The following is a 24,386-nucleotide window of genomic DNA, read 5'->3' as shown; positions in this document are numbered from 1 at the left end:
TCGGACGTAGCGTCCAGCGGTAAATCAGGGGGCGCTCCCGAAGATCGCGGCCGGGGCGTGAGCGGGGCGCTGCGCACGTCAATGACGTCATCGCCAGCGGCGCAGCGCCACAGGGCGCTACCGGTTAGCGCCACCACTAACCTCCCGCTGAATTTTGCGGGAGGCGTGGGCAGTGCCGCGCCTGGGCACCAGTTGGTTTGCGTCCCGTTAGCGCCCTCTTAAGGCGCTAACGGGAGGCGCAACCAACTGAATTTTTCCCCCATAGAGTTTAGGTGGAAGGTAGTTTCTGTTGGCGGGGGAATTTCTACCTCCGTTGGAAATGATTGATTTCCACGTGTGACACCTGACGTGTGACTGACCCGCCTCAATCCTGTGGCATTGCTCAGAAAAGCTGGAGGGAATGCTGTTTCGTGACAGTCGTGGCGTTATCTACAAACTTGGACAGGAGAAGTGTTACGGGGAGTAAGTGCGAGAATTAAAGGAAGTGCGAACTATAAGCAAGACTTTTAACACAGTGTGTAGATTTTTGTTCTGGATCATTTCTATGCTGAGTTGGGCAAACAGCCAAATTGCCGTTGCAATGTAATTGGTTTTGTGCAGTTTGGAGCTTTGTTGGAAGACTGAAAGACTCGACCCACCCCCCTCCCGGCCAGCTATCCTACCCATTCTCAACTTGACAAAGCAGCCCCCACTTCCATTCACCATTCATTAGATATTACACACAGGTACCTACCCCAGGAACTGGGTCCCAGCCGGTCCCAGCGCTATCACTCTGCTTCCCATTCCTTCTCCCTCCACCAGCGGTGGAGGGCTAACCAGCTTCTGCGACTTCACCAGCCGGCAGGTGATGCGCGTCGGAGCGTTGCACGTTCGCGGTGGGATGATAACTCGCATCCCGTTGTGTCGGCTTCCTCTCATCGAGCCTCCACGCGCATCCACCATGAAACTCACCAGGAATCTGCCAATAGAGAGCATGTGACTCGAGTCAATATGGAGCAACTTCAGTAATTGGGGTGGAGTCCCGGCAGATTACAAATGGCCTGTTTTAGGAGCTATCTTGATGGGACAAATGGTCCAGTCACATCCCATGATTTCTTAGGTTCTTCCGAGCGATCTCCATTGGCCATTGGTGGTCCTTCCCCAACATTTAATGCCTATTGTTGGTAACAAGTGGACCAATGATCCAGATATGAGCTGAATCAAGCTTTAACCAGTCCACACCAAACTGACTTAGGATTGAGCATATTTCTGTACTGACCACCTCAATCTCTGTCTTCAAGAAGACCCTCTGGACTTTTATTCCAATCTGACTGACTGGAAACAGGACCATTCCTGGGCTGTTCACTTCTTTGCCTGTTTTTTTTAAGGCAAAGTGCAGTTTTTTTTAAAGATGTTTCTCCAGCCCCAAGGGGTGGTGGTGGTGGTGGGGGGGGGGGCGGGGTGTGGTGGTTTGTTGCAGAAAGTGGCACAGCCGTTTTTGTTGTCCCCCCCCATCCAAGGCAGGTGACACAACAGAGATACGGAGATACGGACTGGTGGGAGTCCAGCCAAAGACTGAGCCCTGAAGATCCGCCAAAAGTTGGTGCTCGTAGGAACAGGAGGAGGCCATTCAGCCCCTCGGGCCTGCTCCGCCATTCAATGAGATCATGGCTGATTTGTACCTCAACTCCTTTTACCTACCTTTCATCCATATCTCTTGATGCCCTTAGCTAACAAAAGTCTTGAACACTCCAATTGTCCCAGCCTTTTGGGGTAGAGACTTCCAGATTTCCACTAGTCCCTTGCATGAAAATGTTCTTCCCAACTTTGCTCCATAATGGCCTAGCTGTAATTTTAAGATTATGTCCCCATGTTCCTGTCGTGTATTTGGATTTCCAGAAGGCATTCGATAAGGTGCCACATAAAAGGTTACTACACAAGATAAGAGCTCATGGGGTTGGGGGTAATGTATTAGCATGGATAGAGGATTGGCTAACTAACAGAAAACAGAGAGTTGGGATAAATGGGTAATTTTCAGGTTGGCAAACTGTATCTAGTGGGGTGCCGCAGGGATCAGTGCTGGGGCCTCAACTACTTACAATCTATATTAATGACTTGGATGAAGGGACCGAGTGTACTGTAGCCAAATATCACAGAATCACAGAATCTACAGTGCAGATAGAGGCCATTTCGGCCCATCGAGCCTGCACCGACACATATCCCACCCTATCCCCGTAACCCCATGTATTTAATCCCCTAACACTAAGGGTCAATTTATCATAGCCAAATCAACCTAACCTGCACATCTTTGGACCCACAATATGCTGATGATACAAAGATAGGTGGGAAAGCAAATTGTGTAGAGGACGCAAATAATTTCCAAAAGGATCTAGATAGGCTAAGTGAATGGGCAAAAATCTGGCAGATGGAGTTTAATGTGGGAAAATGCGAGGTTATCCACTTTGGTAGGAAAAAAAAGCAAATTATTATTTAAATGGGGAGAGTTTACAAAATGCTGAGGTACAGAGGGATCTGGGGGTCCTTGTACATGAATCACAAAAAGTTAGCATGCAGGTACAGCAAGTAATTAGGAAGGCAAATGGAATGTTGGCCTTTATTGCAAAGGGGATGGAGTATAAAAGTAGGGAAGTCCTGTTACAACTGTACAGGGTGTTGGTGAGACCACACCTGGAGTACTGCGTACAGTTTTGGTCTCCTTATTTAAGGAAGGATATATTTGCATTGGAGGCAGTTCAGAGAAGGTTCACGAGGTTGATTCCGGAGATGAAGGGGTTGTCTTATGAGGAAAGGTTGAGCAGGTTGGGCCTATACTCATTGGAGTTTAGAAGAATGAGAGGGGATCTTATTGAAACATATAAGATTCTGAAGGGGCTCGACAGGGTAGATGCAGAGGATATTTCCCCTCGTGGGGGAATCTAGAACTAGGGGGCATAGTTTCAGGATAAGGGGGCACCCTTTTAAATCGGAAATGAGGAGGAATTTCTTCTCTCAGAGGGTCGTGAATCTGTGGAATTCTCTTCCCCAGAGAGCTGTGGAGGCTGGGTCATTGAATATATTTAAGGTGGCGATAGACAGATTTTTGAACGATAAGGGAGTCGAGGGTTATGGGGAGCGGGCAGGGAAGTGGAGTTGAGGTCAAGATCAGATCAGCCATGATCTTATTGAATGGCGGAGCAGGCTCGAGGGACCGAATGGCCGACTCCTGCTTCTACGTCTTATGTTCTACGTCCCACCATTCCGGATTGTCCTGATAATTTCACCTCCTAATTCCAGGCCCTGACTGTCGTGGTTTCAGCTTACAGTTTTACAAGCACTGCAGAAAAACAAGTTCCCAAACCCCACCTTGTTCGCCCAGTGCTGCAGTCGCAAAGAAAACGGGTCATTTTTGCATCGCTCCATCTTCCCCCCTCCCCCGCACCAGTCCTGCTTTGAATTTTACTTATTTTGTAGTGTAAATTACAAACCTCATTTTGATTACAATTCTTCTCACAAATAGAAGAGAGATATTTCAAGCTGTGATGCTTTTACTAAAAGATCACACTGATGATTTAAAGCTTTTGCAGTCAATTTTTGAATAAGCACAGAGACTCATTAGGAAAGTCATTAAAACAAAGCTGGGAGAAAATGAGATGCTCCAAGCACAGGACACTCGGATTATTTATTAGGATCTGCGTTACAGCTCAGCAATTAAAAGCCTGCTTATTGCCTCTTTAACAGGTTGCCACCTCATTGAGTGTGTTAATATAGCTATATAAGACATTGAATCAAAGCTGGTAGTTCACCCCGACCCTCGACTGTATGGCTTGTGTGCGTCTCCATGCCCACTCTGTATAGGTTCAGCACACACTGCGCAATAGCCGAAATTCACTCCGATGGGGCACTATACTGCTTGTGCATATTTTCTGCCAAATCTTGTGCAAGTCCAGCACACGCTAGGTAAAGGCTGGCAATGCTTTCTGTTATAACCGAGTACAGGTCCGTGGGGGGGTCCATGGGGGGTTGTCGGCGGGGGTCGGGGTCGTGCGCACGACTTACGCTGACCCTCTGCTCAGCGTAAGTCGTGCGCCACTCTGGTCATGTCGTGCGCATGACTTACGCTGAATGAAAAAACCTTCGGTTTTTAGAGGGTTTCGGTTTTCGGAAGTTCGGATAAAAGGTAGTCTACCTGTAGTAAGGTCCAATTAATTGATATAAATGAGACTTCAGGAACTCAAAACTTTACTTTTAATTTACACAGAATAAGGAGAGAACAGAGCTCTCACAGCTACAGGCATGCACTCTGTATTTCTTACTGCACGAGCAAACCAAGATGGATGAGCCTATGATGTCATACCCACAATGCAACATTACCTTAAAACACTGGTAAATGAACCCTTAACATTTGTCTCCCTCTGGTGGATAACATAAGCATTACATCTGAGATTACTATACTTTCTCATCTAGTACTGTGGAGCTGGGCTTTCCATATCTGCTTCTGTGCATGTTCGGTATACACCAGATAAAAGGGAACAACTGCACTGACATCTGATCCTACACAAGGCTCCGTGCTAACTCCTGTAAATGTATAGTGACACTGGGTAAAGGCTGTGCATGCTACCTTTCACTCTTGTCTGTTAATGCATGGCTTGACTACCTTACAATGCCAACTCCGGGACGTGTGCACTGTAGACTGGCTAAGTGGTATGTCTGGGGCAACACAAAAATTAACACTTGCACCTCCCGACAGCAGCCATCTGTTTCTGATGGAAGGGGTAGTGGTTATTGTAGATGTAAATAGCAGCCAAGAGCCACTTCCAGAACACTCTCTCTCTCCCTCTCCCTAGGAACAGGGGGAGGCCATTCAGCCCCTCGAGCCTGTTCTGCCATTCAATTAGATCATGCACGATCGGTATTTCAACTCCATCTACCCGCCCTGGTTCCCCAACCCTTAATACCCCCGCCTAACAAAAATCTATTAAACTCAATTTTGAAATTTTCAATTGACCCCCAGCCTCAACAGCCTTTTGAGGGAGAGAGTTCCCAATTTCCACCACCCTTTGTGTGAAGAAGTGCTTCCTGACATCACCCCTGAACGGCCTGGCTCTAATTTTAAGGTTATGCCCCCTTGTTCTGGACTCCCCGCACCAGAGGAAATAGTTCCTCTCTATCTACCCAATCAACTCCTTTGATTATCTTAAACACCTCAATTAGATCACCCCTTAATCTTCTATACTAAAGGGAATGCAAGCCTAGTCTATGAAACTTCTCCTCATAGTTTAGCCCATTTAGCCCCAGTATCAGTTCGACTTGTGGTGGATACACTAATAAAACACTGACAGGTGTTACATAATAAAGTTTTCAATTAATTTTTGAATTTGCATCACCAGTGACCATCAAAACACAAGCCATGACCCCAAACCCTGTATCCCTCAGTCTGACCCATGACCCCAGCCCCTAAATCCCTCAGTCTGTCCTGTGACCCCAGCCCCTGTATCGAGTCTGTCCTGTGACCCCAGCCCCGTATCGAGTCTGTCCTGTGACCCCAGCCCCTGTATCAAGTCTGACCTGTGACCCCAGCCCCTGTATCGAGTCTGTCCTGTGACCCCAGCCCCTGTATCAAGTCTGACCTGTGACCCCAGCCCCTGTATCGAGTCTGTCCTGTGACCCCAGCCCCTGTATCGAGTCTGTCCTTTGACCCCAGCCCCTGTATCGAGTCTGTCCTGTGACCCCAGCCCCTGTATCTAGTCTGTCCTGTGACCCCAGCCCGTCTCGAGTCTGTCCTGTGACCCCAGCCCCTGTATCGAGTCTGACCTGTGACCCCACCCCTGTATCTAGTCTGACCTGTGACCCCAGCCCCTGTATCGAGTCTGTCCTGTGACCTCAGCCCCTGTATCGAGTCTGTCCTGTGACCCCAGCCCCTGTATCTAGTCTGTCCTGTGACACGACCCTCTGCATGGCCTGTACTTGGCCCCATGCAGTGTTGTATTTGGAGCGGGCTGATGCTGTCGCAGCATTGCTGACAGGGCAGGATAAAGCTCACAGCTGGAGGTCTGCGAGCCAGAGGCAGGAGAAGCGTAGCTGCAAAGACAGGAAAGTGCTTTTGGAAAATAAACAATAAGGCGGCGGCGCGACTTAAGACTAGCCGGCTGCACGGTTTCTGTCCTCACTTACCCGGACCGGATAGGGCTGGCAACAGGAGTGAGATTATGGGATGTTTCCACAGCTGGACTACTGGTGGATAGGCTAATAAAATATAAAACAGAGACAGATAGAGAGAGGCTGCATGATGCAATCTGCTGATTTTCTCTCAGGCCCCGGTTTCCCAGGAGGGGAGGAGCTGATATTTTATAAGGAGCACTTCAACAATAAGAAAATGAAATGAGAAAGAGCGAGAGAGGGACTGCACAGGGTAACCTGCACATTTCCTCTCTAGTCCCACTTACCCAGAAAGCACAATGCTGGCACTGGGACTGTCGATACAGCTCGTACTATCGTACATATCTGGAGCTGGGCTGCTGCGTTCACTGATGAAAATAAAATGAGAGAGACACTGCATGAGGTAGTCCAGACTAAGCTTCTTCCAGCCCTGCTTCCCCAACACTGATTCTGGCGAGGGTGTGGACAGTTTTTTTGTTCAAAGACTGGGCAAACGCAGAAAATAACATTAAAAATTAAACTGAGCGCTATCAATCACAGACGTGTCCCCCCCCCCCTCCGCTCCCACTTACCCTGTGTGGATGGGGCTGGCGATCGGGCTGATGTTGTCAGAAGTCTCCGTCGCTGGGCTGCTGGGGGTGAAGGAATCTTCGTCAAAGTCCTTGGACACCGAGACGGAAGACTGCTGCTGCACACAGAATGCAAGGAGAGGAGAGATTAAGAGAGCGTGAAAAGGAGACAACTTAAGGCCATTCAGCAAGTCCAGCCCACTGCACACAGAGTGTATGCAACCCGCCTTCTGATGGACTTTATCCATCTTTCAATCTCCTGAGGAAAACATTCAGCCAGCTTTCTCTCAGACCTGCAGAGGTCCGTTGACCTCACAGTCCACCGTTCAACCTTGGCTGATAGCAAAATACCGCAGATGCTGGAAATCCGAAATAACAACAGAAAATGCTGGAAAAACTCAGTAGGCCAGGCAACATCCGTGGAGAGAAAATAGAGTCAACATTTCGGGTCAAACCCTTTGTCAAGACTGGAAAAGCAGAGGAAATGAAATAGATTGAGAGGCCAGGCTGGGAGAGAACAAAAGTGAAGAGACATTAAGAGGTATTCAAAACGAGACGAGATGGTGATAGGACTAGTGGAGACAAAAGACGGCTCTAGATTAGGTGTGAAATGCGCTGGCAGAATGGGAGACAGCTGCCATGTGGGAGAGTAAAAAAAAAGGGTGGGGGGGGAAAAGGGCCAAAACAAAGGTGTGGATAAAAAATAAGTAAAAATGTAATGGGGGCCGAGGTTATGATCTGAAATTGTTGAACTCGATATTGAGTCCGGAAGGCTGTAAAGTGCCTAATTGGAAGATGAGGTGCTGTTCCTCGAGCTTACGCTGAGCTTCCGTGGAACAATGCAAGAGGTCGAGTACAGTGAGGTCCGAGTGGGAATGGGGCGGTGAATTAAAATGACAGGCGACCGGAAGCTCGGGGTCATCCTTACGGACTGAACAACCTTGGCTGGTTGCTTTCCACAGATGACACTCCCTTTGGCCACAACAGGCATTGTGTTCTACGCGGTATTTGAGGCGCCCACAAATGACCAGCTCTAAGCATTGTTGGTTTGTATAATGGAAGGCGTGTGAGCTAAAGCAAGAAGAGTGAAATGGGCAGAATCTTTCCAAACATATTTGAATCCAGTTGTTTCCCCACAACCAGCAGCAATGGTGATCTCATTGAAACATACAAGATTCTGAGGGGGATTGACAGGGTAGATGCTGAGAGGTTGTTTCCCCTGGCTGGAGAGTCTAGAACTAGGGGGCACAGTCTCAGGATAAGGGGTCGGCCATTTAAGACTGAGATGAGGAGGAATTTCTTCACACAGAGGGTTGTGAATCTTTGGAATTCTCTGCCCCAGAGGGCTATAAATGCTGAGTCTTTGAGTGTATTCAAGGCTGGGATCGATAGATTTTTGGACTCTAGGGGAATCAAGGGATAGGGAGATCGGGCGGGAAAGTGAAGTTGAGGTCGAAGATCAGCCATGATCTTATCGAATGGCAGAGCAGGCTCGAGGGGCCGTATGGCCTGCTCCTGCTCTTATTTCTTATGTTAACTAGGAGGCAGTTCTCCTCTGTGCTCAGACTGGTCTTGGGCCGAGATAGAGAGTTCTGTGGGTGGGACAGGATCCCGTCGTTACCTCTCCTTCTAGAGGTGGAGTGCTCGGAGTGAGACTGGTGATTCTGATTATTCCTTTCCCAAGTTGGAGTGCCTTATTTCCACTCTATGCCCCGTACAGCAGTTGCACTGTAACTGGGGATCCTCACTCAATGAGACGAGGTGGGTTCTGTTGCCAGCTCAGAGATTGGAGCTACACGCAGTCGGTTCAACGGCCTGCAGGGTTCTAATTTGTGATTAATTTGGTTACTTCACCATGCTACACACCAGCAGACATCCACCAATACTGTTCAATAACCAGCCACTAAGAGTTAGAGGGGGAAAAATTTGGTACCTTAACGCCTTCGGTTAGCGCTAATGGGGCGCTAGAGCATTATTGCCAGGGCGAGGCAAATCCCGCTGCCCCGCCGCTAACAGTTATCGCCGGGAGCCGCAATGCCAGGTGGATCGTGATGTTAGTGAGTGTGAAACGCTCACTGGCTGCCCGATCTGCGAAACTGATTGTCGCCACCTAGCTTAGCGCCTGGAATAAACAGCGACAGGGAGAGCTGGTGTGAAGCACCAGGAAGCTGGCTCCAGGGATGTTATTTAAAGGGATCATCAGCAATGAGTCGCAGCTGTAGGTTAGTGGAGCTTCAGTGCTTTCTTGTCAGTTTCATATAGTCCAACAGTCTCATTTCGTAATTTCAAGGTTATTTCGTATCAGGAGTGTTGTGGCAACTAAAAAAGTAGCTACATTTATTCTTAAAAAAAATCGAACTGCTCAAACTTGGTTACATTAATGGGGGCTGTACTGGCAGTTGACTTCGCCCTCCAGGATCTATGGCAGAGAGAGCACAGGCAGCGAGAAAGATTGGAACATGTGCCCAGAGGGAGGAGGAGGGCCATCAGGGCTCTTAATAGGAGGCCTTGTCCTCTGAGGGTATGCAGAGAGCACATCTCCTACCTCCAATTAAGCGAGGAGCAGTGTATTAGAAGGCTCCGCTTCAGCAAGGAGGTGGTCACAGAACTCTGCCACCTCCTGCAACCAGACCTCCATCCTCAGACTAGGGCGACCACGGCTCTCTCAGTGGCAGTCAAGGTCACCGTCGCCCTCAATTTCTTCACCAGCGGTTCCTTCCAGTCTGCAACAGGCGACATAGCTAACATCTGGCAGTTCATTGTCCATCGCTGCATCCGGGAGTTCACGGTTGCTCTCTACAGTTGGAGAAGGGACTACATTTCCTTCCCCAACACCAGAGAGAAGCAGGGCGAGTGCGCATGTGGCTTTGCCAGGATAGTGGGATTCCCCACGGTGCCACTGACTGCACCCACGTGGCTTTGCGGACATCGCATAACAATCCTGAGATCTTCTGTAACTGCAAAGGCTAACACTCACTTAATGTGCAGTTGGTGTGCGACCACAAATAGCGAATTCTCAATGTGAATGCCCGCTATCCTGGCAGCAGTCACGATGCCTTCATCCTGCGTCAGACCGGTGTGCCAGCTCTGTTCCAGCCACCACATCAAGCTCGCGGCTGGTTGGTCAGAGACAAGGGCTATCTGCTCTCCACCTGGCTCATGACTCCCCTCCGCAACTCAAACACTCCTGCTCAGCATTTATATAATGAGAGCCATGCTGCCACCAGGAACATCATCGAGCAGACCATCGATGTGCTGACGACTCGGGAGGAGCCCTCCAGTACTCGGCTGAGCGGGTGTCCCATTTCGTGGTGGTCTGCTGCATGCTCCACAACTTGGCCATTATGAGGGCCCAGCCTTTGTCACCAGGGACCACCTCAGGAGGAGGAAGAGGGAGAGGAGGAGGACAAGGAGGAAGAGGAAGATGAGGAGGAGGAGGAGGAGGAACAGGAGCGAGGGAGGAGGCAGTCACTCAATCGGCCTTCCGGAAGGGCAGTCCGTGACCGCCTCATCAGATTGCGGTTCGAATAAATTAAAAGCCCTGATCCCCATTGCTCACCACATCCCCATCATTCCATTCCTGTCGCAGGCCATATCACAGCGCAAAGCTGAAATGAGACACACCACAAAAGAATCCAAAATGAATTAATAAATTTATCAATAATCAGTGAACACATATTTACAACAAAAACATTAACTATTCACCCTTGTGCAATCCCTTAGTGCCTCTCGTTACTGTGCCTTTGCCTACTCTAGTGCTCCTATGAAGTGTTGGCCCAGTGGCTGCAGTAGGGCTGGTGGAAGGCTGCTGAGTGTCTGTGCAGGAGACTTCAGATGGCCTTGCAGGACGCCCTCGACCAACTCTGGGCCTGGAAGGCCCGGCTGTAGACTGCACCACCTCAACATGGGCGGCAGCAGTCTGGGCTGGCTGGATGACAGGCAGCGACAAGGGTAATGGCGGAGTGGTGGGAGCAGGAATGCTGTTATCCTGAGAGAGGACAGCAGGTTCCTGCCACTCCCCCGGGGTAGCACCTTAGCATCCCTAGCAATCTGTTGGAGCACAGATTGCTGGCCTGCTGCCACACCATGAAAGCCCCGGTCGACGGTGGTAGACCCAGCCACGATGGCAGCAGTCAGATCTTGTATGGCATCAAGCTGAGACTGCATGAGAGCAGTCTGAGATTGGATGCCACCAAGCATAGACTGCATTACAGCACTAAGACGTTGCATCGCTTCTGCCTGTGCTGCAATGGAAACTGCCAGATCGTCCATCACATGCGGCATCAGGTCTGGGTCATCATGGTCTCTCTGGGAGTTTACCATCCTTTGCAGACTGGAAATAATGGGCTCCATGGTGTGTGCAGAGCCTTGTGCAATGTTGGAGGTGGACGCCTCCAAGCTCCTTATCATTGTTGACAGGCTCTTGGGCACCCTTGCCATTGAACCTATCATCTCCGTGTGCATGCCCATCACCCTTCTTCGAAACGCCTCCCCATCGAGATCCTCATCTGAGTCCTGTGCAGCAGAATTCGCCCTCCGGGTAGCTGTCTCCTGAGCTTCCCTTTCCCCCTGGGCTTGCTGCAGCCCACTTGTCCCCAGTGCCTCACCCTGTGTAGATCCCGCTACTATACTAGCCTCTAAAGAACTCGTAGTGCCAGTATTTGAGCTGGTGCCTGCGGGTGAGACTTGGAGTGCCGCGGTGTATTCTTCCTCCTCCTCTTCTGCTGCCTCGCTCTTTATGGTGCCCTCAGGGACAGGCTGCTCAGGTGCTTGCTCATTATCTGAAAGCATAAATGCACAGAGTTGGGTTAAGGTGAGGGGAGGGGGGCAGGAAGGGAGAAATGCATGCATACAGCATGATTAGCTGGAAAGTGCGAAACACTTGTGGGGTGAGAGGGAAGTGGGATGTGAGGAGTAAGGATGAACATGCCGTTGTTGTCCCCAAGGGGGTCAATGTCGCCTGTGGCCACGGCGCCCACCACCTGGTGCCCAATAATCTCCAGCACTCGATTCTCCAGCGCAGACAATGGTTGGGTGTCGGCTCGGCCCCCGCCTGTGCGCTCCTGCTCCCTCCTGTTGTGAGCCACCTTGGCCTGCAAGAGAAAGGAAAGTGTGTGAGTGAGTGTGGAGCAATGTGTTTGGGTGATGTGCCTGCCATAGTTGAATAGTTGTCATTGTGTGCCAGGTGTGAGATGTAGGTGTAAGTGTTGGTAGGTAGAGATTGTTGGTGGGTGAATGCTGGGGGTGTGGTGCTTTGGGCAATGTGTGAAGACTGTGGTTCAGATGGTGGTATGTAGCATTTGTTGAAACATTCACTCACCCTGACCACCTGAGTGAGGTCGTTAAATTTCTTCCTGCACTGTGCGTGGGTCCTGGGGACCACAGTGCTGCCCGAGATGTGCTGCGCTACCTCCCGCGACATGGTGAAGAAGACTTGCAGCGACGGCCTCCTGCCACTTGCCGGGTAGAGCACCGCCCTCCGTCTCTCCACAGTGAACACCAACGCCTCCAAAGCTTGATCGCAGAATCTGCGGGCTCTCTCCCTGGGGCGTGGATCTGCCATGAGTACAGCTGCTTTGGTCCTCCGGCTCTTTCTCCTTGACCTGCTGCTGCTTGCTGAGGCAGCTGCACAGCCAGCAATGCTGAGAATGAGGTTCTGCAGCATCAATGAACCTCCCCTTTAAGAACTGGAAAATGCCTGTGGCAATCATGACTTGCGATTAGACTGCACCAGATATTGGTCCACCCTTTGAGTGTAACGACAATGAGTTTAGGCTTAAAGACTTGAATTAGGACTCCAATCATTTTTTTGAGCAGTGAGCATGAATTTTGCATGCAGTCTAAAGCATTAGTGCCTGGCGCTAATTCTCCAACTTTTCTAATTTTACCGCCCATTCCTGGGCTATAATAATTTTCTAGCCCAGAGAGTGGATTAGAGTGATTGGCCGGAATTTTGCCTATCTCGGTGGCTTCGGTGCGGGTGGTCGGCATGTCGGGTTGCGACCCTGCTGCTGGCTCCATCCTGCTGCTGAAAATTACTTTCCTTTAATTGGGCCTATTATTTGAATGGCAATAGATTGGGAGAAGGGGAAGTACAAAGAGACCTGGGTGTTCTTGTGCACCAGTCGCTGAAGGTAAGCATGCAGGTGCAGCAGGCGGTTAAGAAGGCAAATGGTGTGTTGGCCTTCGTAGCAAGAGGGTTCGAGTACAGGAACAAGGATGTCTTGCTACAGTTGTACAGGGCCTTGGTGAGACCGCACCTCGAGTATTGTGTGCAGTTTTGGTCGCCTTACCTGAGGAAGGATGTTCTTGCCGTGGATGCAGGGAGGATGTTCCAGATGATGGGTGAAACTAGAACTAGGGGGCATAATCTTAAAATAAGGGGCTGCTCTTTCAAAACTGAGATGAGGAGGAACTACTTCACTCAGAGGGTGGTAGGTCCATGGAATATGCTGCCCCAAAAAGCTGTCGAAGCTACATCATTACATAAATTTAAAACAGAAATAGACAGTTTCCTAGTAGAAAAGGGAATTAAGGGTTACGGGGAGCGGGCAGGAATTTGGACATGAGTCTAGGTTCGGATAGGTCATGGCCCTGTGGGTAGCGGAGCGGGCCCAGGGGCCGTGTAGCCTGATCCTGCTCCTGTTTTCGTGTGTCAAATGCTGTTAGATTCAGGAGATAGTCCTGTCATAGTGGATTGGCGGTTAGGATCAGATCAGCCATGATCTTATTGAATGGCGGAGCAGGCTCGAGGGGCCAATTGGCCTACTCCTGCTCCTATTTCTTATGTTCTTATGTTCTTATGAAGGAGTGCAGCGAAGATTCACCAGGCTGATACCTGGGATGGCAGGAATGACATATGAGGAGGGATTGTGTCGATTGGGCTTGTACTCACTGGAGTTTAGAAGATTGAGAGGGGATCTCATCGAAACCTATAAAATTCTGTCAGGCCTGGACAGACTAGATGCAGGAAGGATGTTTCTGATGGCCGGGGAGTCCAGAACCAGGGGTCATAGTCTAAGGATAAGGGGTAAGCCATTTAGGACTGAAATGAGGAGGAATTTCTTCACCCAGAGAGTGGTGAACCTGTGGAATTCTCTGCCACAGAGGGCGGTGGAGGCCAGTTCATTAAAGATATTCAAGAAAGAGTTGGATATATTTCTTAAGGCTAAAGGGATCAAGAGATATGGGGAGAAGGCAGGGACAGGGTACTGAATTTGGATGATCAGCCATGATCTCATTGAATGGCGGAGCAGGTTCGAGGGGCCGAATGGCCTACTCCTGCTCCTATCTTCTATGTTTCTATGTAAGTCCACCCTGTGCATTACCCGGCCCAATGAGATGGAGCGGGACTGGTGATGTCATTCACGACGCGTTTTCAGCCGGGATATTTAAAGGGGCTATGGTCACATTAGATGTGACGTTTAATCTAACATAGTGCTGTCAGTGCACTGGAGTGCTGCAAACACTGACAATGACTGCACAGAGGCAGAGGGCTGCAGCCAGGTTCTCCGATGACTCCCTCCATATGCTTATGGAGGGAGTCACAGCACGCAGGGAGGTCCTCTTCCCTTCCCATGGGCGGAAGAGACCTCCCCAGGAGACCAAGACAGCCTGGTTGCAGATTGCAGAGGAGGTCACCAGCAGAGATGTGGCCAGGAGGACCTGGGTGCAGTGCTGCAAACGTTTCAGTAGATCAGGAAACGTTAGTACAAAGCCACACTCAACTTCATCCTGCTGTGCCTCTCATCACATCCCTATCATTCTGCCTTCCCTACCCTACTCCTGCACATCCTTACTCACACCAACTTACCTTGCACCTCCATCCATCCCTCTCTATCTACATTGTCACATTCCCATCTCACTAGCCACCCCTCACACTCACTCGCATCCTAGTGCAATCATACCAACTAACAACACACAAGGGTAGCCACTTGGCTGTTTTATCCAATGCTTATGTAAAGTTTCTGCTAATGTGGTGTCAAACATAAAAGTCTTTATTTTCAACACTTTCCAGTCTTGGACAGATTTGTGTGCACCTTTGGAAGTGGCTCAGTGAGTTGCAGTGAATGGTGAGACATAACGGTACCCCCCGCAATGGAGTTGAGTGTGAAAGGCATGGCTTGGTCATTGTAGGGATGCTTTATGGTGTTGGTGTGGGGTGATGCCAACCTGGCGCATCATGTGGCATTCATATGGGTGTACAGCGTGAAGTTAAGTAAATCTGGCCTTGATGAGGCCATGCCTGGCGTCCCGGGCAGCAATGTGCTCGGGTGCTGATGCCCTCTGTCCTGTGCAGCATCAGCTGATTGCGGAGAATGTTGATGTTGTTGTTGGTGCTGCTGGTGTTGGGACTTATCATGGTTCAATTCTGAGGACCAAGGTGAGAGAGTATAAATGGCACCCATGTTGATGGAACAAATGGCAGGTGAAGTAGAGATGACGGAAGCGATCTGTCAATGGTGAGAGAGTTCTTCCAATGAGGTGACACTGGATGGAGACTTTGCTGGAAAGACTTGCAACCTGCAGAATCTGTGCTGGAAATGGACTGAGCAACAGCTTCTGCCTGAGGAAAGTGATCATCTGTCAGGTGGGAGCTTTTACTGTACATTTGATGCTGTCAAGTTATCAGCTGGAGCAATGGCCACTGAACTCCCGCCTCAGGTTGACAGACGTGCTTCCCGAGCAGCGTGGTTCCCGTGGCCATGCAGTTAAATTGAAAAAGTAAGTCAAAAAAGCCTGTTAAGGGTCTGACAACTAGCTGTTAATCATCTCAATTGGGTCGCCCGCCGCTGCCGGTCGGGTCGGTTCCGCGATGACAGACGCGCCTGGGGGAAAGGCGCGTGGGGACGGGATGACTGCGGGTTCCTGACCCGCTGTCAAAAATAACAACATCCCCCACCCGACCCGCCACCGATTGCGCCCGCGACACCAGCCTGGAAAATTCCGGCCACTGTCTCGGATTCTTTTTCCTCTCTGCCTATGGGAAAATGCCTGGCCCCTGCCTGCCAGCTCCAACAGAGGCATCAATGGGATTTGGCCCCGGCGAGCGTGCAGTGTGAGTCCTGAGCCCACGTCTCTGTGGGGCAGTATTTGGATCCCCTTCGTGCTTCACAGCCACTGCTGCTCAGTTACTTCAGTGTGAAGAGTGTTTTTAATGTCAATCTGATTGACAAAGCATTCAAGTTGCAATGTCTGCATTCCACAACTGGAGCACATGGATCAGAGCTTGCAAGCAGCTAACCAGAAAAATTGCTAAATACAGATACCAATTATACAAATGTTGGGTTTTGAAGACTATGAGCTCACACTCTTTGTAGACCTGGACTATTACTCTTGAACCTGGAGCATACAAACACATTAGATGTCATCTGGTAACATCGCCAACTCTAATATCGAGGTTTGGGTGTTCAAATGAGAACATCTAATTGAATAAAACTCCTCATCCATACACTTGCAACCCCTCCCATGACAAGTGCCAGTTTGGCTAATGACATAAGTGAGGCTGCAGCTTACTTTGAAACATAGAAGATAGGAGCAGGAGTAGGCCATTCGGCCCCTCGAGCCTGCTCCGCCATTCAATGTGATCATGGCTGATCATCTAAATTCAGTACCCGGTCCCTGCTTTCTCCCCATATCCCTTGATCCCTTTAGCTTTAAGAAATATATCTAATTCCTTCTTGAATATATTTAATGAATTGGCCTCCACTGCCTTCTGTGGTAGAGAATTCCACAGGTTCAGCACTCTCTGGGTGAAGAAATTCCTACTCAGTTCTGTCCTAAATGGCATACCCCTTATCCTTAGACTGTGCCCCCTGGTTCGGGACTCCCCGACCATCGGGAACATCCTTCCTGCATCTAGTCTGTCCAGTCCTGTCAGAATTTTTAAAGTTTCAATGAGATCCCTGTGGTAAACCACTTTTATCGTTCACTATCGTTACACTATAGTTATCACTGTTATATCGTTACTCTATGGTTATCACTGTTCACACTGTTGTATCACTATACGAGGTCGCCTCTTGTCACGCTGTTATACCTGGGCTGACCACTGCTGACTCCGCCCATGACTCCACCTACCTGCCCAGGTATAAAGGTAGTCGACTGGCTGGCATTCCTCCTTGTTGTATCCGATCACCCACGAGGGTGGGCTCTGTTATTTAGCCAATAAAAACCTATAGTTACTTTCTTAACTCGTCGCTTTTCATTGGATGAATTGATAGGTATATCAATCCCCTCTCATTCTTCTAAACTCCAGCGAGTACAAGCCCAATCGACCCAATCTCTCCTCATACGTCATTCCTGCCATCCCAGGTATCAGCCTGGTGAATCTTTGCTGCACTCCCTCCATGGCAAGAACATCCTTCCTCAGATAAGGCGACCAAAACTGCACACAATACTCAAGATGTGGTCTCACCAAGGCCCTGTACAACTGCAGCAAGACATCCTTGTTCCTGTACTCAAGCCCTCTCGCTACGAAGGCCAAAATGGCTTTGATTGCTGCGGGGATTGAGGATTGACACTGCTGGCGAACAGGAATTACTCAATTATTCAGGAGGAAATGCTAGAGGAGGGATTAAAAAAAAATAGCTGGGACAGGAGGATAAACCTGAGGTCACAAGTCGAAGGGTCCCCCTCCGGCCCTGTGATCAACTTACAAAGGGGAAATACTTGGCATCGCCATGGTGTATGTGGCAGCTGCAGCCCAGTGGGTAGCACTCGCGCCTCGGAGTCAGAAGATTGTGGGTTCACAGTCCCACTCCAGAGACTGGAGCACAGAAATCCAGGCTGACACTCCAGTGCAGTGCTAAGAGAGTGCTGCACTGTCGGAGGTGCCGTCTTTCGGATGAGACGTTAAACCGAGGCCCCGTCGGCTCTCTCGGGTGGACGTAAAAGATTCCAAGGCACGATTTCGAAGAAGAGCGGGGGGGAGGGGGAGTTCTCCCTGGTGTCCTGGCCAATATTTATCCCTCAATCAACATCACTAAAAAATCAGATTATCTGGTCCTTTATCTCATTGCTCTTTGTGGGCGCTTGCTGTGCGCAAATTGGCTGCCGCGTTTCCTACAACAGTGATTACACTTCAAAAAGTACTTCATTGGCTGTAAAGCGCTTTGGGACGTCAGGTGGTTGTGAAATGCGCTATAGAAATGCAAGTCTTTTTTTTTGTATCCATACCTGCTCTGGTTGAACTATGACCTGGTCCTTTGTAGCTAAGCTTTCCGGGGCAGCAAATGACATTCTGTGTATAGCGGGAGAGTATGACCTGGAAAGAATGATAAACACAAGAAAACTCACACCATTTTCTCCATAATGTTCCTCTTTTGCGCCTCCAAAATACACGGGCCTAGAAATTCAGTGCCCTTAGCGCCGATTTTGCGGCGCTAGAGGGCCTAGCGCTGCAATTGGCGCCGGCGCCGAAATTGCCTGGGGCCCTTCCGCCGCGGTAGACCGGTAGCGCTGCGCCGGCACTGATGACGTCATCGGTGTGCGCAGCGTCCCGGTTGCCATGCCGACGGGCCCCAGCGCCGAAATTCAGTTGCGGCCGCCTCGCCCGTGGCAGCCGCAACTAAGACTCTGGCAACAGAGTCTTACATGACTTTGCGCCGGCGCATTAAAGGCACCGCGGCGGCCGGCCGCTTTCCCGCCGGCCGCCTGGCCGCAGCTCCCTCCCCGGACTTCCCCCCCCCCCCCCCGGAACAGAAGCAAGCCCGGCACTTGTCCGAGGTGCCGGGCTCATTTTTAAAAAGATTTTCGCGGGCCGCGGCCGGGTGCAGGCAGCTCCTCCTTAAGGGAAGGAGGAAGCCTGCACTTCCCGAACCTGCCGCACCGCAGCGGGCGCCGCAGCGCCGGAATAGCGCCGATATTCAGCGCGTAGCGCCAGTTTTCAGGCGCAAACAGCTCTCAGCAGCGCCGGCAGCCGTTTGGGCGCAGAATTGGTGAATTTTGGGCCCGACCAGCGCGACTTAGCTCCGGCACTAACTTCCGGCGCTAAAGCCCTGGCTGCGCCAAAACTCAATTTCTAGGCCACGGTCTCTTCCTCGTCTTAATATCCTCACTCTTGGAATCAAGACTCATTGCACCTGCTCTAATTCATTCTTTGGCAGGATCTCTTGGTGATGTCCTGCATTTGGAGTTGGCTCTCTACCTAGGATGCTCTGTTGGCTTCAGATGGCTGAAAGGAACCACAATGTAAACGATCTGAATGATACTTAACATGGTGACACGCGGCCCAAGAACCACCATGGAGTGTGGAAGATCAATTCACTTCCCATTGGTTTATTGATCTACTGAGTTACCAGTGTCAGCATGTCCACCTCCCACCAAACAGCCTTCGACACTTCCATGCACAGACACAATGAACCTTACACGTCAAAATCAGTGGCCTTCTTCGCAGACAAGAAGTCATCTTCGTGCTCCTTCGAGTCATCCAGTTTCAGGTATTTGCCTGCGTCCCCTCCAAGGACATCTTCCCCTATAAATCAAAGCGGTCAAGAGGTCACCAACCACTGCTCTCAGATCTCTGCAAAAAGAAATGTCCCGTGCCTCACAGTCCCGTTTGCTTTTCCTTTCCCTGTTTGGACCCATCCACGCTGTGCCTCGTTCCCTGACCAGCTCGGCAAGCAGACTGCTGCAAAATGTCACTGACTACTTGGCATCCCATAAACCATTTCAAAGAGCTGCCAAGGCAACAGGTCAGCTGATGGTAAGAGGCCCTCCGCCGCCTCACCAGACAATCAGAGACGATAAATATGTGCAATATAGAGTAAGTACATAGGCTGCGGTGGATCTCAGTGCTGGATGTGGCTGTATAATTACTGCAGAGTAATTTCTAAAATACTTAAAACTACCCCCACCAAAGCTGGATGAAAAAGCTTCAGTAAGCAGCTACTTAAACACCCTCCTCCCCAAAGCTGGAATGGTAGCAGCACATTAGGACATTAAAGTGTCCTCAAAGCTGGAGGTTATGTGAACACAGCTGCTAGATGGAATGGAGAGAAACGCAGATGGTTTTTATTTTGTTCTCATTTTTTTTACAATGCTCTGCAGCGTGAGGCAGCCTGGAATGGGATTTTGCCCCAATTAAGATTAACATGTGCCACAGTGATGGGTATTCGAAGCAAAAAGCATACTCGTACCTAGGACAGTGTGGGGATTCCCTAGAAAGCAAGAGAAGCAACATTTAGACCTTCGAGGCAATCAGAGCACACCCAACCCCGTGCATTTTTTTTGTGACACGTTCCCTTATTCAGCGCATACTGCGAGAGGTGTGACAAGTGTTAGGTTGGAGCCCCAAACGGACAGACAGACACAGACATCTTGTGAAAGAGGGGCACAGCGTGAGACTTACAGACAGTCAGCTCCACAGCCAGGTTCCAGCCACCTAGAATAGTTGTGAAAGGCACACACTAACGCTCTCAATTACCGGTTCTCTTGTGGTAGGTGTGTGACCCAGAAGCATGGCCTGTGGGCAATAAAATTCCCTGCCTGGGACCAAATATTGGGAAGGCTGAAGAACGATCCAGCTTGGCAGCTTGCAACTAACACAGTGCTTATCCCAGCTCTGATTCTCGAGTACTTATTGCTGTTTATCCACCTCACTGTCTAATTATTTTTGGCTGAAATTCTAAAAGCTTTAGTCAAGTTAAAAATGAATTCATATCAGTTGACAACCAGTTTGCATTTTCGAAAAAGCTGCAACTAGTTAATCTCCTGTCAAGTTGCTTTCTAAAAATTGTGTCTCTTTCCCTTTTTCCGTCTTTCGGATGAGACGTTAAACCGAGGCGCCGTCTCAGGTGGATGTAAAAGATCCCAGGGCACTATTTGAAGAAGAGCAGGGGGGAGTTATCCCCGGTGTCCTGGCCAATATTTATCCCTCAATCAACATAACAAAAACAGATTATCTGGTCATTATCACATTGCTGTTTGTGGGAGCTTGCTGTGCACAAATTGGCTGCCGCGTTTCCTACATAACAACAGTGACTACATTTCAAAAAGTATTTCATTGGCTGTGAAGCGCTGTGGGTCATCCTGAGGTCGTGAAAGGCGCTATATAAATGCAAGCCTTTCTTTTTTTTTTAACTGTGTATCTGCTTGTCTTCCACTTGAATTCCTTCCACCTGCCCTGTTTTATCTTCCACGTTTTTCTGTTTCTTTTACTTTCTGTGTGCCTCTCACATGTTTTCACCATCTCATTTATGTCTCCATTGCTTCCCATTCTCACTTATGTTCTCCGATTGTCATTCCCGTATGTTTGTCTTCAACTCTTCCTGACCTTTTCCCTCTTTTTATCAGACTCTTCCCTTCTCTTCTATGTGATTCCCACTCTCTCTGCAGACCTCTCACACACTTTCCCCTTCTATTTAGCTTCCTCTCGAACTTGTATTGGCCAAGCTGTGAGTATTTAATCACTCATTTTTCCGGCCCGTGAGGTGTTCCCACTTAGACAGTGTATTCCACTTGATAAATACCACTTCACCGCTGAAGGAATGGCAAATAATTGTCGGATGTGACTCTCAACGTGCGATACGGAACGTGGAGAGTCTCAGTGCCTGGTGACGATGCCATCCACACCATAGCTTGAGGGCAAAGGCTCACCTTTATTAACCAAACATTGTTGGAAGGGGAAATATCCCCTTCCATCAATTTGTATTGCCTATTTTTGCTGCATCTGAACATATCTACAAACGCAGATAGCTTAATACAGACATATTTGAGAATATTTTCACTTGTTATCAGAGTGTAATTCTTCTGCTATTTTGGAACATTATTCAAAGGTCACTATAATCATGACTATAGTGTAAGGAATATTACGACCTGTCCTATGGACTTTGCTATTTGTGGTGTCTTCCAATTCTTTTCAAATAATACTTGCAGTTATATGGTGTTATCATGTTACAAAGTCCCAACGGGCTCGGTCGAACAAATCACTTTAGGAATGCGTTTTACACTGTGTGTTTCAGATTGGAGTCGTTTCTTGGCAGTGCAGGCCCTCCACCAGTGGTTTCACGTCACGTCGAGAAGGACTCTCTCCATGAGCAACAACCCACAAACTAAATTGCACTCTCATATTTCAAAGCAGTGATCCTGTTAATGGCTCATTAAGAGAGAACTTCGAAGAGTACAGATGTAGAGAGGTAGAAAGGGAGAGACACTCCAGGGAGCCTCAGTCTGTTTGGACAACAAGGCTATTTTTTTTTACAATTTCTCCAATAGAGATTTCAAACATAAAGCCTCATTTTTGGGAAATTAGTTTTGCACGTATCTGTGCAAAATTATCCAAATTACTACAAAACCCCAGGGCTCTGTCTGAAACATTGACTACTCCCCTATTTCAGAGTTGCCATTTGGGCATAAACCTCACCCATCTTATCAGCATAGAGGCTGCTCGCCTATACTTAGAACCATTAACACACGAAAGACGTGACTTATACTGAAAATTCCTTGGCCATGCCTATAAATCCCTCCGTGGCCTTTCCACACACAATCTCTACAATCTCCTCCGGCCCTGTATTTCCTCTCTTCCTTTGACTCTCACGTTCTGGGTATCTCTTCCTCCCTTTGACTCACTAACAGTGGCAGGACCTTCAGCTGCCTTGGTCCTAACTCTTTGGAACTCATTCCCTAAAACTCTCACACTTCTCCACTTTTAAAAAGGTCCAATCTCTTTGACCGAGCTTTCAGTCACCCCTCCGCACCTCTGCCTTCCTGGCTCAGCATTTATTTCCCTCTGTGAAACACCTTGGGACGTTTCTATGTTCAAGGTGCTATAAAAATACAAATTATTATCGTTCAAACATCACAAATATACAGATCTGGTGAGGCGTCTTTTTTGATTGTATGACAAAAATCAGATTTTTACATGCTGAGTTCATTTTAAGGAGTTAAATAAGGAAATAGCTCAGTCTGCAGCCATATCTTTCTCGGGGTAAACCACATGTAACCCATACAAAACATAACAGTGTGTCAGGCTATTTTGAAAGAAGATTTTTTTTCTCCTGAAATGACTCAATGAACAAGGTGATGATTCTAGCCGAGAGGTGTCGCTGTCTGATTGCGTCACTCACCTTCATCCTCCGAAACATCTAAGATTTCGTCAACAGTTTCAGGAAAGCTTAGCCTGTGCTTCTCTGTAATAGTCTGTCAGGAAAACACAGGCACACGGTGTTAATCTCACTCGATTCTGAGCACTTCCTTACAGCCCAGTATATGCTTTCCCGCAGAGTGCGGTTTGCCTGGTCACTCCATTCTTCCGAGGCGCAACTTTCATTTCCGTCCCTGTTCATCTATTGGGAGTGCTACGCTCCTCAATTCTTTCTAGAAACCAAAGATGGCTGATCGCCGATGGAAGATGGGAGCACATCCACCAGCAGGTACAGCAGAACGTGACTCAACCAAACAATGCCCCATTAAAGGAAGCATTGCCCCTCTGTGCTTGTGCGAGCCCCCACCCCATGGCTGCCTGAACCCTGAAACATTTCAAATCACTGTACATATGTGTACAACTATACCATCAATGCACCCTCATGTAAATGTAGTGTTAAGAAAGGCTAAAACTGCACCAATCTGGAAACAACTTAAAAAAAAATTCATTCATGGGACACCATCCTGGACTGTTTTGTCCTGGATGGTGTCGAGCTTCTTGAGTGTTGTTGGAGCTGCACTCATCCAGGCAAGTGGAGGGTATTCCATCACACTCCTGACTTGTGCCTTGTAGATGGTGGAAAGGCTTTGGGGAGTCATTCACCACAGAATACCCAGCCTCTGACCTGCTCTTGTTGCCACAGTATTTATGTGGCTGGTCCAGTTAAGTTTCAAGTCAATGGTGACCCCCAGGATGTTGATGGTGGGGGATTTGGCGATGGTAATGCCGTTGAATGTCAAAGGGGAGGTGGTTAGACTCTCTCTTATTGGAGATGGTTATTGCCTGGCACTTGTGTGGCACGAATGTTATTTGCCATTTGTCAGCCCAAGCCTGAATCTTACATAGGATATACGGCACAGAAACAGGCCATTCGGCCCAACCAGTCCATGCCGGTGTTTATGCTCCACTCGAGCCTCCTCCCGTCTTTCCTCATCTAAATCTATCAGCATAACCCTCTATTTCCTTCTCCCTCATATGTTTGTCCAGCCTCCCCTTAAATGCATCGATACTATTCGCTTCAACCACTCCCTGTGGTAGCGAGCTCCACATTCTCACCACTCTCTGGGTAAAGAAGTTTCTTCTGAATTCCCTATTGGATTTCTTGGTGACTATCTTATATTGATGGCCTCTAGTTATGCTCTTCCCCACAAGTGGAAACATTCTCTCTGTATCCACTCTATCAAAACCTTTCATAATTTTAAAGACCTCTATTAGGTCACCCCTCAGCCTTCTTTTTTCAAGAGAAAAGAGACCCAGCCTGTTCATCCTTTCCTGATATGTATACCCTCGCATTTCTGGTATCATCCTTGTAAATCTTCTCTGCACCCTCTCCAGTGCCTCTATATCCTTTTTATAATATGGCGACCAGAACTGTACGCAGTACTCCGAGTGTGGTCTAACCAAGCCTCAATACAATATTGTCCAGGTCTTGCTGCAACTGTACAATCTTTCTCTCAAAAGAGTTCTGTAAAAATTGTTTATACTTTGACTGTTCGCAGTTAAATGTTTGATGCTTTCCTGTTTTGTTTTATTTTGTTTTG

The 24,386-nt window shown here is 48.8% G+C and overlaps 1 protein-coding gene across 9 annotated transcripts in view; it reads right to left on the bottom strand.

Moving 5' to 3' along the window:
* Positions 1–24,386, bottom strand: part of LOC147098019 (ankyrin-1-like) — a 378,257-nt gene that overhangs the window by 118,134 nt on the left and 235,737 nt on the right. For 7 of the 9 annotated variants that reach the window (XM_085971217.1, XM_085971219.1, XM_085971218.1 and 4 more), the window contains 7 exons: positions 22,769–22,841; positions 19,071–19,176; positions 17,880–17,967; positions 6,708–6,823; positions 6,423–6,503; positions 6,151–6,222; positions 734–958 (listed from right to left, as the gene is read on the bottom strand). In XM_085971217.1, the coding sequence (XP_085827343.1) occupies positions 734–958; positions 6,151–6,222; positions 6,423–6,503; positions 6,708–6,823; positions 17,880–17,967; positions 19,071–19,176; positions 22,769–22,841 (761 nt within the window). The remainder of the gene's footprint in view (positions 1–733; positions 959–6,150; positions 6,223–6,422; positions 6,504–6,707; positions 6,824–17,879; positions 17,968–19,070; positions 19,177–22,768; positions 22,842–24,386) is intronic. The other 2 variants (XM_085971216.1, XM_085971224.1) reach the window with 2 other exon arrangements.

Source organism: Somniosus microcephalus, chromosome 30 (genome assembly GCF_052327205.1).
Source record: "Somniosus microcephalus isolate GS21.2 chromosome 30, FLI_Smic_1.0, whole genome shotgun sequence".
Taxonomy (NCBI): Eukaryota; Metazoa; Chordata; class Chondrichthyes; order Squaliformes; family Somniosidae; genus Somniosus; species Somniosus microcephalus.
The sequence above is the reverse complement of the archived record's forward strand: the minus strand, read 5'-3'. Positions and strand labels throughout refer to the sequence as shown.